Genomic DNA, 18,662 nt, shown 5'->3' with positions numbered 1-18,662 from the left:
GATCACACCAGTGACACTGCAGAGCTACATTTTCTGTCTGCTTCATAGCACTGACATACACAAAAATGACATTAAAATGACATGAACTCCTTAGTATCGACAGTGTAGATAATTGAAATTTAAAAAAATATACCATACCCTGTCTGAGTGTCCAGTTGCTGTAGCCAGGACTCTGCCTTTTCTCCAGTCCCAGACACACACTGTGTTTTTGGCATCCAGCCCAACAGAGGCTAATCGCTACACAAGGGGACAATAGAAAACCAATTAGTGGCAAATCAAACCTGCTTAAGTTTATCCCCTTTCTATGTTTAGGGTCACACCCATTCTGAAAAATGGCAGTCCTAAGGACACATTTTATACAACACTGTAAAACCATTATGCAACATTCTTCAAACATTTGCACAAGCTACTTTGCCATCTTACAGTGTCATTATAGTTCCTGCACCCATGAGTGCGTAGACAGGTCTTATTACATATTTACATATAGGTATAGGGATTACACATGTTGTTACAGGTGTACTACAGCTGTGACAAATAGGTGTAATATTTTACTGATCAGCAGTTACTGTGTAATGCTAAGTAATCCCATTTCGGTTATAAAGTAACTACTGTACATGGCATTAATAAAAACGCAACGTTAATGTTGTCAAAACCCTTGAATTTTCCCCTAGGTACAGATCTAGGATCAACTTCCCCTCCCTGAACCCTAAACTCATTAGTGAGGAAAATGCTAAACTGACCCAAGATCAGGGTCGATAGGAAACTTCACCCTACACCAAGAAGCACAACTCCAAGTACTCAATCTAAGGTAAAATCCAAGGAGACCAGCTCAAAGGTGTTCCTCACCTGTCCGTCGATATCAAACGCCAGACACGCCACCCCATGTGTGTGCACGTCTCGCAGGATGGACACAGTCTGCAAAGCGTATGTGTCCCAAACACAGATGTAAGGATCCTTCCCAACTTGTCCTGTGGCCACTTGAACTTTGTCAGGATGCATAGCAAGACTGTGTGGGTTGACCAGAGACAAATAACCATTATAAGCAGCAACTTAACAAAAAAATCGAATCAAATCAGATGTTATTTGTCACATGCGCAGAATACAACAGGTGAAATGCTTACTTATTACAAGCCTTTAACCAACAATGCAGTTTAAGAAATAGAGTTAAGAAAATATTTACTATATAAACAAAAGTAAAAAATATAAAATTTAAATAAACACAATATAATAACAATAACAAGGCTATATACTGAGTCAATGTGCGAGGGTTCAAGTTAGTCGAGGTAATTTGTACATTTAGGTAAGGGTAAAGTGACTATGCATAGATAGTAAACAGCGAGTAGCAGGGGGGGGGGGGGGGGGGTCGGGGTTCGGGGGTGTCTATGTAAATAGTCCAGGTGGCCATTTGATTCATTGTTCAGCAGTCTTATGGCTTGGGGGTAGAAGCTGTTAAGGAACCTTTTGGTCCTAGACTTGGTGCTCCGGTACAACTTATATGAAACATACTGATATTCATAAACATTGGTTAACATGTATTTTCTATGCCTTTAAAGATGGAATCTGCAGTAAGGAAAACAGCACTGCTGTCCGCCCCACTGCTGTTGTTCTAGTTTTTATTTTGTTGACGAAGCGGTGGTGCGGAGTGTTCTATCACGTGTGCAATGACGTCCGAGGGGGAAAAAAACTGGGTTTGTGGTTTTCAGTAACTTCTTTGCTGTTGTAATATCGCTAATGGACGTGGCGGTTTCACCATTAAGGATTCCAGTTTTTTAATTTCCCAGCCAACATCACATAAAATGTATCCACCATTTTATTTCCAATTGTAATCCAGATAATATCCATATAATACCTTGACAATATGATTATTGGCTCATTCCGTGTGAAAATGTAAAAACAATGACCAAGATGTGGTCATCACATCCATAGAAAGGTCCTTTGGGGAAGGATATTCTTTATATTTGCCATTGTGTACAAAAGGATCACTGAGATATAATTTAAAAAGTTGAGGTATTTGTACAATGTTGGACTTGAAGTCCTCATTTATTCAGTCTTACTTTTAGTTTGTAGCAAGTCTTGGTGTCATTTGAAGCGTTACCGTGCTTTGACATAAGTAGTGTTTAGATTTGGATGAAAAAATACATTTTCAGCTTAGGATAAGACACATTTGCATCTAAATCTGCACTGGTGTTGTATTTATTTATTTTTGACAGTTGTGCACAGTGTTTGGCCCTTCTAACTCCTTTTAACCACAGGCCGGTGTCCAGCTGTAGAATAGGGAGAGGGTGGGTTGATTCCAGAGGCAATCGATGAGTCACATAGGTCAAGCATCGTGCCCACGAGCACGAGTAAACTGGCCATGTGGTGGCTGACACACACGCACGTAATCCTCAAACCATTTGTTAGGATTTACTCCGGCATAATTGGAAATGCAGATAATGTTGTAAGTGACTACAAACCGAAAATCAGTGCTTTAATTCTCAATGTTGACATCATCAGCAATCTCCACATCCCCATTGTCAGCAGTTTTATTCTCCTCTGTCTGCTTGCATCAGGCATTGTCACGCACAGATAGAGCTGAACTAGCGGATTGCAGTGACTCTCATCAGCCCTTGTGCGGACTGGCACATGCTTCCTCCAATTATTCTCCTCAAAGCAAGCCCCAAGGTTGCATGTCATCCTCACGGACAGTGAGTGACTGTGTTCCCTGTATAGGGCAATACATGAAGATAAACATGATTTTCAATGCTTTGCCCATCATCTCATGAACTTCCCATGAATCTTTAATCCCTAGATGCTGTCCCAGTCAAAACTTGCATTGCACTTCTTTATCATGTCAAGTGGTCAAGTCAACCATACTTCAGTATTGTTCCATGCCTACTACTGGTTTCCCAGTTTAGATGGTCTTTACAATGCTGCTTATGAAAGTCCATCTAACAGCAAACTGGTGGCGTTTTGCTGATGAAAAAATTCCCAGAATGTAGCTTGAACTCCACAAGCCAACAAAACTCACCTCTGAGGGGAAAGTGAATACAGTATGTTTTCCTAATTTCATAGTTATATTTACAAGGAAACCTATCCAGCACTACGGTGACTAAACACTGAACTCAGAACCCAGGCTTTAAAAAATATATATAATTGGTTTGCAGTTCATCACATAAATTCACAGAAAATCCTGCAGCCCTTTCTGCTCATGGTTGGTGATTCCCCCTCCGGTGATTCCCTCCCTACATTAGCATATAGTCCATTGGTATGGGGAAATTCTGCTAATTCTGGTGCATATGTCAAGGCCATAGCTTATCCGCTTCTCATCCACGTCAATTGAAATGCTTATCAATTTTCATGAAGGCTACATGTAACATAATTTGAGGCAGCTGTCCAACGTTTACAAGCATATAAGGCTACCTCTTTATGTGAAGTGTTGTAGAACAAATAGCTATTATAATGGTCTTCATTATAATACTACAGGTATAGGCTATATCAATATGAATTGTAAAGTAAAAAAATTACTGCATGCAGAAACTAGCAATGGGCCTTGTTAGTGCATTTAATCACACATTCCATTGAGCATGAATAGATGAATGATGAAATAAATAAAATTAACTATGAAGTCTGCAAATACTACACAGACAAGCCACTGTATGTTAGTAATGTGTACCTGACACAAGGTCTTGAAATGCAACCATTCAACAGCTATGAATTAAAGAAGCGAAAACAGGCAATCCTCAGGACAAGTTGTTTTCTGATTGGATGACTAATACCTCACTGGCCCAATCATGAGGTTAAATTTCCCTCACATGGTGATGTCAATGGATTAACTCGAAAAGACAATTTTCTATTTCACCATTCCCAGACACCAATGCTAGCAAGTAGCAAGAATAAACACTAACATAATGGGTAAGGCGCACAAACTAGTATAGGAAGTTCAATGGCAATGGTCTTTTGTGAGTCTGCTGTGTCAACTATGTAGGCTGGGAGAATCCCCTCTCCTTGCCTCCGTCTCAAAACCCATTGGACGAAAAGGTCAGAGGGGAGGGACCTCTGGCTTTCTCATCCAATGGGTTTTGAGAAGGAGAGGAGGAGAGATGAGTGAGGGTGCGAGGAGTATGCAATTGAGATCTTCCCATAAACCGTTAAAGTAATGTCTCTCTGAAGTCAGTGGCAAAAATTGGTGCCTGTACCGTCTTTACAATGATTGGGGAACCACTGGTTTATGGACATAATTTTAAGTGCTTCTAATAGTCTGTCAATAAACTCCTCTGTTCAAAAGTAATCTGTTAACACCCATCTTTGCAAGTGCAAATCCAGAGGTTCAAATGTTGCATTTCAGTAATTTTCTTTTTTACACAGAATGACCATAATCTAAAGGTCTGTGGATGAGGGCCTTACATGCTTGATGAAGAAGCTGATGAAGAGATCACTAGGCATTTGCAGACACTTTGCTTGATTTTGGGGTGCTTGGCACTTTCTCATTCAAACGAAATGATAACTAACATCTGGCTCGTATTCATTAGGCACCAAACAGCAGAAAACAAATTGAAACAAGGAAGGTCTACATGAATAAGAAATGGTTGTTTTACTTTATTTTTCAATGATTTACACTAAAACAAACAGCAAACTATCAACTGGAACATTGTTGATACACAACAGCTTGCTGGTGTTACAGTAAGTGCTAGACGGGTAAGGTGTATGGTTAGGGCTAGATCTGATGATATGGCCTGTCTGGCATTCTGACTTACTGTAATTGAATGAGAGCTAACATGATTGTGAGGCTACTGTAGCAGAGGTGATTTGGAATTCTGTTTTTTGATGAGGTAGGCCTATAGCCCTGCCCACGAGCAGATGGGAATTTCCTGTTGGTCTAATGGTTAAGACGCTGGTTTCTTGAGTGAGATGGCCTCAGAATGAATCTGGCCAGCTACATTTGTGCCTAACTTGGGACGGTCTCTCGCGGAGGAGGTCAAAAGGGGGTAAATATAGTAGAGGTGATTTGGAATCTCCCTCTCATGATAAGGTAGCTCTGTCTGCAAATTAAAACCAGTGTCGCCCTTGGTCCAAGTGGGAATTTCCTGTTTTCCTAAAGACGTTGGTTTACCGAGTGAGACAACAGTGGTACATTCGTACATTCATATGCTCGACCAAATACACTACTAGTGTTGTTGTTAAAATGACACAAAGTAGCTTCACAAAGTTACTTGCCGGATGCCGTTTGTAATGCCTGGACTTCTTGTGGAATGCAAACCGCAGTCAGTGTGACCCTATTATGACCCTGGCGTAACTTCACCGAGGAGTAATATTCCCTGTGAGTGGTTCAGTATAGCATGGTTTCCAAACCCTCTCCTTGGGGACTGGACCATCAGATGTTTCACATATTTATTGTAGCCCTGAACTGGCACATCTGATTAAATTAGTCAACTAATCATCAAGGCCTTTTGAATCAGGTGTGCCAGTTTAGGGCTACAACAAATACCAATATGTGAAACGTCTGGTGGTCCCAGAGGAGAGTGTTGTGAAGTACTGCAGTATAGGGAGAGTAACTTTGAGGTAACTTACCTGATAATGTCATCATTGTGTCCCAAAAAGAACTTCTGAGTGTGTTCTCTGGTGTTGTAAACCACGCCAACTCCAGCGACAAAATATACAATCTCCTTCCCAGCAGTGTAATACAAATTGTTGCGACACTGATGCCCCCTGTATCCATGAATCCATTCCAACCTCAGTTGGCAACGTGGAGCAGTCTTGTCTGCCATGCTTTGTCAGACTATTAGACAATTGTATTTGGCTAAACTGCAATTCAACCTCAATCTCAGATTAACTCTATTCCAAAAATGCAGCAACATGAACACAGAGTAAAATCCTAGAGGCTGGTCAAGAGAGTATGGCCACTAGTGTGTCACACTAATGAGATATCCGTTCTCCCTTGTCTGTTCCCAATCCCCTTTTCTCTACATTCCAGTATCATGGATTATACTTGTTACATTCAGATGGCCTCATGAATCAACACGACCAATGAAATTATGTTGCCTCTTCCAATTGCCTTCTATTTAGCATTTTATATTCTACATAAAACCGGGGTGGAACCGGTGAACTATATGACATAAATTGATATGAAATAGCCATTATACTGTATAGCTTTTTAGCAATTCAAGGCATTTAAGATATAACCCCGACTAACCCCGACTACTCTAATCCTATGTCATCTCATTCAGCTATTACAGCTCAATAGTCCTCAATTGTGGCTCACAAAACGCAAGAGTGGAAATGCATGTCAAAGGGCTATACTGTCCTAAACGGTTGGGTGCGATATCAGGCGAAAAATATACATATCTGACAGAATGGTATTTCGTTCGGGTTTCAATCATAAAGCCGTGGCAAACCTCTTGACGATTTCGATTGACATCGACCGTGAAGTATTTGCCTTGTGCTTATTCCAGTTGAAATCAACGGATTACAACGCCGATATACACACCGTCGATTCCCATGCAAAGCAGAATAATTGTATCAGCTCCAATACGCTCGGCGCGTTTCCGTCATTTATTCGCATCCCAAATTATGCTCAACACTAGGTGAGCTGGAATTGATGGGAATTAGAAACCGGTCCATATAGAAAGAACGCACAAATTAAGATGAGGAAGGGTACAACACACGGAATCGTTTTTTTCGGAGGATGATATCCTTGGACTAAACGACTCTGACGTATGCAGGATCCTCTTCACGAGCGTTCTCGACGCAATCTTTTTGAGAATAGGGGCTCTCGTTGCCTTTACGCCTGCGGTGGTGCTTGGTTACCACGACGCTTCGTAGGCAATCTCCCATTTTAGCAATGGATTTTGGAGCTTGGAGTTCTCTAGTGTCGTCAAAACCATTACGATTATGGAACTGGCATCTCCAAACAACGACTACCACCAGCCACCAACAAAGCTCGAGCTCTGTCCTTGGTACCTGATCGATAGAGTAATGTTTCGGATGTGCTCGAGCGCTGTCCTTGGTAGATGATAGGGTCACAGAGTTTCTCAACACAGAGGCGCAACATTGCAAGACTTCCGGGAGCGCTTGCCAAACAGACCAAACAGACCAGAGCGCGGTTTGGGCTTTGAGAAGTCAATGATTAGTTGTTAATTTTCTTGAAATCTAAAGGCACAACCTAGATTCGAGACAATATTTTAAGTACTTGAACATGTTATTACTTCAACCTTTTGAATCCAGGCTGTGTCACATCCAGCCGTGATTGGGAGTCCTATAGGGCGGCACACAAATGGCCCAGCGTCACCCGGGTTTGGCCGGGGTAGGCCGTCATTGTAAATAACAATTTGTTCTTAACTGACTTGCCTAGTTAAATAAAGGTTGAATAAATTAAATTAAATAAAAAGTGACAAATTGACACGTTTTAATTTTCATGAAAAACAACCTTAAATTGAAGGAGTGCCTTTGATGTGACGGCCTGCACAAGCCCAGTTCGGCATGAGACGACCTTAGACCCGATTAAGTGTTTCTACGCATGAGTTTAGCTAGTCAACGTCACCATGACATCACAGATAGAACAATGGGTTAGTTAAAAAAAATCTTTGATGACATCGCCAAGAGTGTGTTTGGAGATTTCAATTGGAGAACCAGTTTTAGCCTACACTGTACTGTCTTGATAGGGTGATTTGTCAGATGTAGGCTGCTAGGCTACACCAGTCATTAGTTACCACAGCCACAAAGTCATAAACCCCGCCTATTCCTACAATTTCTCTTCTTAAAAAGTATTTGAAGATGGTCATACCATGGATCATTTAGCTATTTGATTTTCAATTTTAGATATAAAAAAAAAATATACTTGATAAAATATTGAATTTGGCCTTTACTACTATAGCCCATAGTAAAGCATTGAATAACACATTCATAAATGGCAAGACAGACAGTCAAAATCATAAAGAAGTACTGAGTAAAGGGTCTGAGTACTTAAATGTGATATTTCCGTTTTTCTAAATTTGTTAAAACCTGTTTTTCAATTGTCATTATGGGGTATTGTGTGTAGATTGATGAAGATCTATTTTTATTTGATCCATTTTAGAATAAGGCTGTAACGTAACAAAATTTGGAAAAAGTCAAGAGGTCTGAATACTTTCCGAATGCACTGTATATACAAAAGTATGTGGATACCCCGTCATGCAATCTCCATTGACAAACATTGTCAGTAGAATGGCCCTGAAGAACTCAGTGACTTTCAACGTGGCGCCGTCATAGGATGCCACCTTTCCAACAAGTTAGTTATGTCAAATTTCTACCCTGCTAGAGCTGCCCCGGTCAACTGTAAGTGCTGTTATTGTGAAGTGGAAACGTCTAGGAGCAACAAGAATGGGACCGCCGAGTGCTGAAGTGCGTAGCCCATAAAACAACAACACTCACTGCCGAGTTCCAAACTGCCTCTGGAAAAAACATCAGCAAAATAACTGTTTGTCGGGACCTTCATGAAATGGGTTTCCATGGCCGAGCAGCTGCACACAAGCCTAAGATCACCATGCACAATGCCAAGTGTCGGCTGGAGTGGTGTAAAGCTTGCCTCCATTGGACTCTGAAGCAGTGGAAATGCGTTCTCTAGAGTGATGAATCACGCTTCACCATCTGGCAGTCCGACAGACGTATCTGGGTTTAGCGGATGCCAGGAGAACGCTACCTGCCCCAATGCAAAGTGCCAACTGTAAAGTTTGGTGGAGGAGAAATATTGGTCTGGGCTGTTTTCATGGTTTGGGCTAGGCCCCTTAGTTTCAGTGAAGGGTAATCTTAACACTAAAGCATACAATGACATTCTAGACGATGCTGTGCTTCCAACTTTGTGGCAACAATTTGGCGAAGGCCCTTTCCTGTTTCAGCATGACAATGCCCCCGTGCACAATGTGAGGTCCATACAGAGGCAACCACCATTGTTACGATATAACAATGTTATATCATTTTTCTTACATCTAGCTAGCCTAGTAGACAGGGTTTCCACGAGATAGCACAGACACAAAGACAAAATTGGCTATGCTATCGTAGAAATTTATGAAAATAAAAAATTGCCTTAACTTAAGGTTAGCAGCAGTGGTGTAAACTACCTAAGTAAAAACTACTTTAAAGAACTACTTAAGTAGTTTTTTTGGGTATCTATACTTTACTTAACTATTTCTATTTTTGACAACTTTTACTTCACTACATTCCTATAGAAAATAGTGTACTTTTTACTCATAACGTACTTGTTGCATTTTGAATGCTTAGCAGGACAGGAAAGTGGCCCAATTCACACACTTAAAATGAAAGGTTCACCCATTTTGAATGTTATATTGTTTTTGTGCATCTCTGAGTGATGTTCTATCGACTCACTGGGTCATTTCATGTTTTCATTTGTAAATGAGTTATTGGCGTTCAATCAGGCAGAAATCTGTCCGGTATGACGAAGCACTGTGATAAAGTTGCTCTCACTACACTGGAAAACGACTTTTAGATCGCGAAAACGTCTATTCTACATGGCACATTTCAATACTGGCCCATGTCATAACTCGGGAGGATGTCTTCTCTTGCGATATTTCTACCTCAATAAATTAGTAATTTAACAGAGCGACTAGCACATTTTTCCGATTTGCCTGCCTCTTCAGTTCAGGGTGCATTGCATGGTGCCGTTGCCAGAGATATTAGAGAAAGGAGATAGAGTACCACTCATCATATTTTCAAACATGGTGGTGGCTGCATCATGTTATGGGTATGCTTGTCATCGGAAAGGACTATGGAGTTTTTGTAGGATACAAATAAACGTAATAGAGCTAAGCACAGGCAAGATGCTTACTAGAGTGGTCTAGTTACAGTTTTGATTTAAATCGGCTTGAAAATATATGGCAAGACTTGAAAATGACTGTCTTGCAATGATCAAAAACCAACTTGACAGAGCTTGACAATTTTTTAAAGAATAATTGGCAAATATTGTACAATCCAGGTGTGCAATGTTCTTAGAGACTTGCCCAGAAAGACTCACAGCTGTAACCACTGCCAAAGGTGATTCTAACATGTTTTGAATCAGAGAGCTGAATACTTATGCAACAACTATATTTTAGTTATTTAATTTGTATTAATCTTTTTTTTTAAAGTTGAATACTTATCTAATCAAGATATATTAGTGTTTTATTTTCCATAATAATAAAAAAATATTTTTAGAATTTTTCTTCCACTGACATTACAGTATTTTGTGTAGACGTTGACAAAAAATGACAATTAAATCCATTTTAATCCCACTTTGTAACACAACAAAATGTGGAAAAGTCAAAGGGTGCGAATACTTTCTGAAGGCACTGTATGACAGAAGATAAGCAGCATGTAGCTAATTATAGACAAGTTGACAAACAGTCTATCAAAATGTCAGAAATTATAATAAGAAACATAGGCCTTTGTAAGGTAGGCAGGAAAATAAATATCCTGCACCTCGTCAATAGCGCATTTTCTGTATTTGCAGTTTAGGGTGCAGTGTGGGCCTTTCACTTTATCACATATACAGTAGTACGGCAGTTGCAGATGGGTTATTAGCAATTGCAGGCTGTTGCGGGTTAACAAAAATCTGACCCGCACATGCAAGTGTATAAGGTGCCCTGTGCTGAAGTTATAGACTAGGGCATTTCAACTTTGAATGTGTATTTACAGTTACAAGACAAGTGGCTGCATTGATTGCACAGAACAGACAGAGTAGACTTAAAGTACTCATTAGATTACAGCAAGGTTCAACATTTTCAAGCAGACGAGCTCCACTTTTCCAAAACCATAGAGAACACACAGACCCATAATGTTTAATAGCATTTTAATGACGTCGCACATATTTGAGAGAGAGAGAGAGAGAGAAAAAAAAGTCTACAGGTGCAGTTTCATACATCAGAAAGCCAGGTCAATGTTCTATATATGCCCAAAGACCCAGGCATTGCAAAGAATTTCATTCCTATTACATAATTTCTGATTGTGCAGTAAGATTTTTTTTCTCAATACAATAGATACAGTGACAAAGAAATGCACGCTATGTATCAATTAGCAGGATAACGTAGCAAAATTATAATGTGCAGTGCTAGAGCAACAAGCAAGCAACCTTTTTTTGCAGTAAATGCTGAATTTCCACGTTTCCATTTAACATCAATGCTTAAAGTGTTTATTATACATACTGATTTTATAATCTGTAGCCAACTATAACTATTTGGAAACATATATTATGATGCAACTCAAGAGGGACAAAAGTAAACAAACAAAGGAAAAACATGTTAAAAAAATTACTGGTCCATCATATATATAAAACATTATTCCACGAGGAAATAATTTCAAGACATTTATCTTGTTTCAATTACAGGTGTATTATTAGGCTTATCTTGACCTAAAAAGGCATGCGCTTACTGATAATACTGGCTAACTATGCCCTTTCGGAGCCTGATATTTTCTCGAGGTTGTTTGATTTAAATTTAAACTCAAGTAGGATTCATAGTAAATTATGTTGAAAAGTTGCATTACATTTTTTATTCAATATGTGTATGTGCAGTCACAAAACGGAATTATTTTGAAGCAATGTTGTCTCCCTATCCAACAGCAAAAAGAGAATGTAGGCCTGCCTCTTGTAGACACCCTCACAAAATTGAGGAAACGTTTAAATACTCAGACCCATTTTAACAAAACACAATGACAAGGAAAAAGCACAAAAACACACAAAACACATTTTTACAAGTAAATAATTAACTTTAAAAAAAAGAATGGTCCTCATGATATTACCAAATCAATTTCATGATGAAACCTGCCCCATACACCTTGACACTAACAAAGTACAAATGTTTCTTTTACTTGTATTTGTATTTCAAGTCTCAATCGTTTTACCCAATTCAAGGAACATTAGGCACAGCATGTGGTGTAGTTGAGCTGGAGTATCATTGTGGCTTGGCAGACAAAAATGAAAAAAAAGTAAAGAAAAAAAAATACTGCACTAATAAAAAACTGAAAGTCTTCATTGCTGAGAAACTTTATAGTTTTTTCTTGCCGAAGAGGCTGAATCGCTTCTCCTTGTCCTTCTCCTTGTCTTTCTCCCGCTTGCCCGGGCTGGATTCGCTGGTGAGGGTGACAGTGGCGGGCAGGGTCTGGGCTCGGCTCGACGCCGGAGTGCTCTGGTTGCTGGGCGTAATCGATACCTTGTCAGGTGTCCCCGCATTCAGAATGGCCTGGATCCATGTGCTCATCTCCTCCTGTAAGGGGTCATTGAAAGGTCAGTTTCCTAAACACTTTTTAGCTAATTCTCTGTCTCAAAAAGAGAATGGCAATTGTAATGATCTATGTTTATAAGTGAATGAAATTAGCCAAAGAAGTACTTTTCTTTTCTACAAGTGGACTGAGTCTGGGTCGTCATGAGATAAAAAGTTCCACATTAGCGTGGGAATGTTTGGGAAACTCACCCTAGAAGAATAAGTACATCTGTTTAACAACTAGCCCAGGAATTAGGTTTTGTAGTCAAGACCAGGGCCTTTACAGTATACCCACTGTTTTGTTTTGGCCTACTGAAACAATCTTTAAGAGATGACACAAAATATTAAACAAAGGAAACAGACTTACTTCTTCTTTGGCTTGGAAGAGATATTCATTTCCATCCGTAACTCTGAAATAAAAATGAAAAAAATGTTGGTAACTTTCTAAACATATATATATGAGATTCAAAAGAGATTCGGATAGCAACATTTGCAAAAAAAATTATATTTCTGAAATGGCAGTCAACAAAATTAACTAGAACATTAAGAAATCAGATTTAGACTGAGGCAGATAGCGTAATGAAGTGCAACTAAGAGGATCCACTTCTGGGGTGATTCCGTGAGAAGGAACTTGAACACAACTCTCGTTTTATAATTTTTAACCTGAGTTTGAAGACATGCTTCTTTTTTTTGTAATCCATGGCCACATCACACACAGCCCCCATTAGACTGATCGGAATCGCATTGTGGTAGGGGATGCCTTGACCAGCAGCCTTGTTGTCTTTGTAGAAGCCCATTTCCTGATTGTTGATAACGCAGTACACGTTATGCCAGGATCTGAAAAAGAGAGCCCAATGAGTCATTGTAAGCCTGGGATGCACTGTTTAACACAAGTTAACTCCCTTAAAATAATATATTTTATGTAAAAATAAACTGTATTATTAAATTACTTCTTCCAAACAATGCTATTTGGATTCTCTCTTTTGATCCAGTTCACCATACCTGCTTGAGGCCTTCTTGTTGTGACCCTCCCACTCATGCTTGCGATGCAGGAAGCCCTCCAGCTGAGCCGCAGGCAAATCCTGGTTCTGGGTCGGCAATGTGGAGGACAGGCTGCCCTTGCCCCGCCGGCTGGCTGTGGGTGAGGGAATGGGGCTCGGGTCCTTTGAGTTCTGCTCCGCCACTCCATTCATGATCTCAACTCTGTCCACGCCATTCTGAAAGAGAGAAGAGAAGAGAAGAGAAAAGAGAGAGAGAGAGAGACCCCAATCATGCCTTAAATCTAGAGTATGCAATGCTAATAGCTAATTTTGGTTTCTGACTTGTATTTGGACAAAGAATCTTGACTGAGTAGGACTCTTCTTGCCTCGGGCTGTGATTGAGCCCTTGACCTGTTGGAGTGTTGGAACACGCTGAGCCAGGAGCTTATGTCTACACCAAATGAGCCTGTGCGCATGGACAACTCGTCGGCTGTGAACGGAGAAAGGTAATAAGCCATGTAAGTCATTAGAGCAGCCTCGAATGAGGCTGATATCTAAACTATAATTTCCCCCTTCAGAAATGAGCCCAATATAACATATTGGTCCATATTATGAGGCAGGTGTGCTATTTAGCAATAGGCATTATCACCTGATGTAGCCCACCTGATGCAACATAGTGGCTGTAAATAAATAAGCTGAAATGTTGCACATTTCCAATTACCCCACTGGGCTAATCATTAGCTAGGTCACAAAAAATAAAGTCGAAACATTCGGCTATATTGTTGCTAGTTACAGCAACATATTGATGACTTGAATGTCCCAAAAAACGTTCCACTGGCACTCAGCCAACCAAGGCTCATGTAGCCTATCTGTAAATACAATATTTGCCTACCAGTTACACCTGACCTGTGTTACATTTAGCCCCGGTCTTCCCTTTGCATTCAACGCAATTGCCGCATGCTAAACATTTGTGGCCTGCTGGAGGTCATTTTGCAGGGCTCTGGCAGTGCTCCTCCTTGCACAAATGCGGAGGTAGCGGTCCTGCTGCTGGGTTGTTGCCCTCCTACGGCCTCCTCCACGTCTCCTGATGTACTGGCCTGTCTCCTGGTAGCGCCTCCATGCTCTGGACACTACGCTGACAGACACAGCAAACCTTCTTGCCACAGCTCGCATCGATGTGCCATCCTGGATGAGCTGCACTACCTGAGCCACTTGTGTGGGTTGTAGACTCCGTCTCATGCTACCACTAGAGTGAAAGCACCGCCAGCATTCAAAAGTGACCAAAACATCACCCAGGAAGCATAGGAACTGAGAAGTGGTCTGTGGTCACCACCTGCAGAACCACTCCTTTATTGGGGGTGTCTTGCTAATTGCCTATAATTTCCACCTTTTGTCTATTCCATTTGCACAACAGCATGTGAAATTTATTGTCAATCAATGTTGCTTCCTAAGTGGACAGTTTGATTTCACAGAAGTGTGATTGACTTGGAGTTACATTGTGTTGTTTAAGTGTTCCCTTTATTTTTTTGAGCAGTGTATTTGATTATTTGTTATTTAAATACTTATTTTCTGTGCATTTGAGTACTTTAAAATAATGTGGCCCAAATCAACTACTGCTATTGGAAGTATTTGAAAGTATTTTCAAACAATTTTCAATAAATAGCCTACTATTTGTAAGAATTTTCAAATACTTATTTCAAATACTATTTTCAAATGCCTGGGTTACATGCATGGAAGTGTATTTGAGTTTTCAAATAGTTTTCAAGTGTATTTCCAAATATATTACAATAATCAACTATTTGTCTTTTCAAAAAAAAGAGTAAATATTTACTTTGAAATGTCTTTGAAAGTAATTCAAATACCCTAAATAGTATTTGAACCCAGGTCTGCACCAATGCCCTCTGTATTTGTATATGGATCCCCATATGAATCCCCATATGGATCCCCATATACCCTAAATAGTATTTGAACCCAGGTCTGCACCAATGCACTCTGTTTGTACTTGTATATGGATCCCCATTAGCTGCTGCTTTCTTCCTGGGGTTCAGCAAAATTAATGCAGTTATACAATTTTAAAAACATTACAATACATTCAGATTTCACAACACACTGTGTGCCCTCAGGCCTCTACTCCACCACTACCACATATCTACAATACAAAATCCATGTTTACGTGTGTGTATGTTATCGTGTGTGTGAATGCATGTGTATCTGCCTATGTTTTTTAAAATCTAATTTTACTCCTTGCATCAGTTACTTGATGTGGAATAGAGTTCCATTTAGTCATGCCTCTATGTAGTACTGTGCGCCTCCCATAGTCTGTTCTGGACTTGTGGACTGTGAAGAGACCTCTTGTGGCATGTCTTGTGGGATATGCATGGGTGTCGGTACATTCAACACCTCTTATAAATACAAGTAATGATGAAGTCAATCTCTCCCACACTTTGAGCCAGGAGAGATTGACATGCATATTATTGATGTTAGCTCTGTGTTCATCCAAGGGCCAGCCATGCTGCCCTGCTCTGAGCCAATTGCAATTTTCCTCAATCCCTTTTTGTGGGACCTGAGCACATGACTGAACAGTAGTCCAGGTGCGGCAAAACTAGGGCCAGTAGGACCTGCCTTGTTGATAGTGCTATTAAGAAGGTAGAGCAGCGCTTTATTATGGACAGACTTCTCCCCATCTTAGCTACTGTTGTATCAATATGTTTTGACCATGACAGTTTACAATCCAGGGTTACTCCAAGCAGTTTAGTCACCTCAACTTGCAAAATCTTCACATTATTTATTACAAGATTTCGTTGAGGTTTAGGGTTTAGTGAATGATTTGTCCCAAATACAATGCTTTTAGTTTTAGAAATATTTAGGACTGTTTGATATCAAATCAACAACAATTACTTTGATAGACAAACACATTTTTCTCTTAGGAACATCTTTACAGTTCAAACAATAAGTATTAACAGACATAAACAAACATGTGACAGGCATGCACAAGCAGGCATTGCTGCTTCACTGATCTACAAATACTTGGGTCTTAGTTTGTAGTTAGTAGTGATTCAGGAGATACTGAGATGACAGGGTAGCGCAGGACAAAATGCAGATTGTGGGCTGGTGAATATGAACCTGCACAAGAGGTGGCCATGACACAAGTGCACCAACATTAATTATTAACATGAATTATTATTATTATTATTATCATCCTCTCCCCTGTAACTATTCCCCAGGTCGTTGCTGTAAATGAAAATGTGTTCTCAGTCAACTTACCTGGTAATATAAGGGTTAAATAAAAAATAAAACAATTCATTTTAAGGGGCATGGATCGGCCTTCACACCAAAATAATTACATTTATATTTAATATATAAAATATTTCAATATATTCATATTTCATTCTTCAGCTTTAATGCAATTATGTTTTCTGGGAAACGCCTCAGATGCAAACGATGCACCTTAGGTGAGATTGAACATTGTAAAGCTCTGAGAAATAAGGCCCTAGTCAGTCTTTTGGCCATAAAAGCTGGCATATATTTGGTGGTAAACTTTGGAGCAGTAACTTACCTGTGGGGAATCCTGGTCTGAGGGCAGTCCGTTCTGCAGTCCGTTCTCGACTCCACTGTGGAGAATATACAGTAGAAAGGGATAATTAGGAAGCGAGTCAGCGAAGGTGAGTAAGTGTCCATGAGCTACCTAACAACAACCTGTGGTGATTTTCATAGCTAACTTGATTTACTTGAAAGAGTCACAATTGTTTGATGGGTGCACATGTTGGTTCTTTGCCCTAGCACTACACAGCTGAATCAAATAATCTAAGCTAAATGATGAGAATCAACTGTGTAGTGCTAGGGAAAAAAACAAAACGTGCTCCCCTTGGGTTCCCCAGGACAGAGTTTGGGAAACACTGAAATATGTAAAAGGAAGCACTTTGTTATTCTACAATTGTAATGAGTCTGGGTCTTGAGATAAGTAACATACTACATTAGCTACGATGGCTTTGGGAAACAAACCCTTGTCTGTTTCTTTACCAACACCACTACTAGGGCTGTGGCGGTCACAACATTTTGTCAGCCGGTGATAGTCACGCAAATAACTGTCGGTCTCACGGTAATTTACCGTTAATTAACATAAACACATTTAGCATCTCCTGGCTTTCACACACAGCCTACAAGCCACTGATACAAGCCACTGATGACCTTTGGAACATCTACATTTGAAAAAGTATCATAAATCCATGTAATATAGCCTACACCTTCACAATAAATCCATTATTTATCTTAGACAGAAGCATGATATGAAGCATGATATGAAGAAAATGTAGTCTATTTCAGAAGAACAGAATAGCATACACTGATATGTCCTTATGTTAGGTCCTGATCTGGCAATGCCAAATGGCTGTGGGCTACACTTGTCACGCCCTGATCTGTTTCACCTGTCTTTGTGCTTGTCTCCACCCTCCTCCAGGTATCGTCCAACTTCCCCATTATCCTCTGTATTTATACCTGTGTTCTCTGTTTGTCTGTTGCCAGTTAGTTTTGTTCATAGAACCTACCAGCGTTTTGTTTCCCTGCTCACGCCTGTTCCTTGCGCCTGTTTTCTAGTTTCCCGGTTCTGAACATTCTGCCTGCCCTGACCCTGCCTGTCGTCCTGTACCTTTGCCCCACTACTCTGGTTTACCGACCTCTGCCTGACCTGACCCTGAGCCCGCCTGCTGTTCCGGTGCCTTACACCCTCTCTGGATTATTGACCCCTGCCTGCCTTGACCTGTCGTTTACGTGCCCCTGTTTCTTGTTTCTTCAACACTGTCTGCACCTGAGTCATACCTTAAAACGTGATAACACTAGTTAATTTAGCAGACAAGATTTTCTTAGAATTTGGTGACATTATTTTATAGTATGAAGAATGCAATAGAACAAAGCTGAATAAATTATAAATATTTTCTCTAAACGATTTGAGGGAGTGCGCACATGAGGCTATTCTGTGTTAAGCGGTTAACAAACAAATACGTACTCCTATATGCTTAATTTAGAGTTATTAATGTAAATTTAGTTGTTACAAACGTTGGGCTATATGTTTAGATTTTTTTTCACGCAATTTGGCTGACGCAACAGATCAGAACATTTAGCTTAAAATGTTGATAAACTATTAGGCTATTTCTTCACATTATAAGCGCAGAAATGCGCACATGACAGTAGGCTATAAGCACGAATGTTCCATTAGCGGAAAACATCATGATAAAAAAATGCTAATTATTAAATGTGCATTTTTATGGTGAAATTATCTTTCCCAAACTTGCAACTCATGCGCTGTTAATGTATGCCAGTTAGGCTCTAAACCCCTTGTAAAGCGGATTAATGTGCTTAATTTTAAGAAGTTATTTGGCCACTTTAATTGTGATACAAACCTTATCAAAACATATAGGCCTATGTGCTAGGCTACATGAGGTGTGTTACTATGATTATTTTAAAAAGCAGTGTCTTATGC

The 18,662-nt window shown here is 40.0% G+C and overlaps 2 protein-coding genes across 2 annotated transcripts in view; both read right to left on the bottom strand.

Annotated features, from left to right (window-relative positions):
- The window catches only part of eml6 (EMAP like 6), a 69,395-nt gene extending 63,648 nt beyond the window's left edge, over window positions 1–5,747 (bottom strand). The window contains exons 1-3 of the mRNA XM_038971557.1: window positions 5,551–5,747; window positions 847–1,006; window positions 139–237 (exon numbers count right to left, since the gene is read on the bottom strand). Of these exons, the coding sequence (XP_038827485.1) occupies window positions 139–237; window positions 847–1,006; window positions 5,551–5,747 (456 nt within the window). The remainder of the gene's footprint in view (window positions 1–138; window positions 238–846; window positions 1,007–5,550) is intronic.
- Window positions 5,748–10,781: 5,034 nt separating this feature from the next.
- Window positions 10,782–18,662, bottom strand: part of LOC120064909 (spectrin beta chain, non-erythrocytic 1-like) — a 71,442-nt gene continuing 63,561 nt past the window's right edge. Inside the window, exons 31-35 of the mRNA XM_039015500.1 lie at window positions 16,743–16,797; window positions 13,209–13,423; window positions 12,870–13,043; window positions 12,574–12,616; window positions 10,782–12,209 (exon numbers count right to left, since the gene is read on the bottom strand). Coding sequence (XP_038871428.1) covers window positions 11,991–12,209; window positions 12,574–12,616; window positions 12,870–13,043; window positions 13,209–13,423; window positions 16,743–16,797 — 706 coding nt within the window. The 3' untranslated portion in view covers window positions 10,782–11,990. The remainder of the gene's footprint in view (window positions 12,210–12,573; window positions 12,617–12,869; window positions 13,044–13,208; window positions 13,424–16,742; window positions 16,798–18,662) is intronic.

Source organism: Salvelinus namaycush, chromosome 2 (assembly GCF_016432855.1).
Source record: "Salvelinus namaycush isolate Seneca chromosome 2, SaNama_1.0, whole genome shotgun sequence".
In the NCBI taxonomy this organism is placed as follows: Eukaryota; Metazoa; Chordata; class Actinopteri; order Salmoniformes; family Salmonidae; genus Salvelinus; species Salvelinus namaycush.
This window is presented reverse-complemented; position numbering and strand designations above follow the sequence as displayed.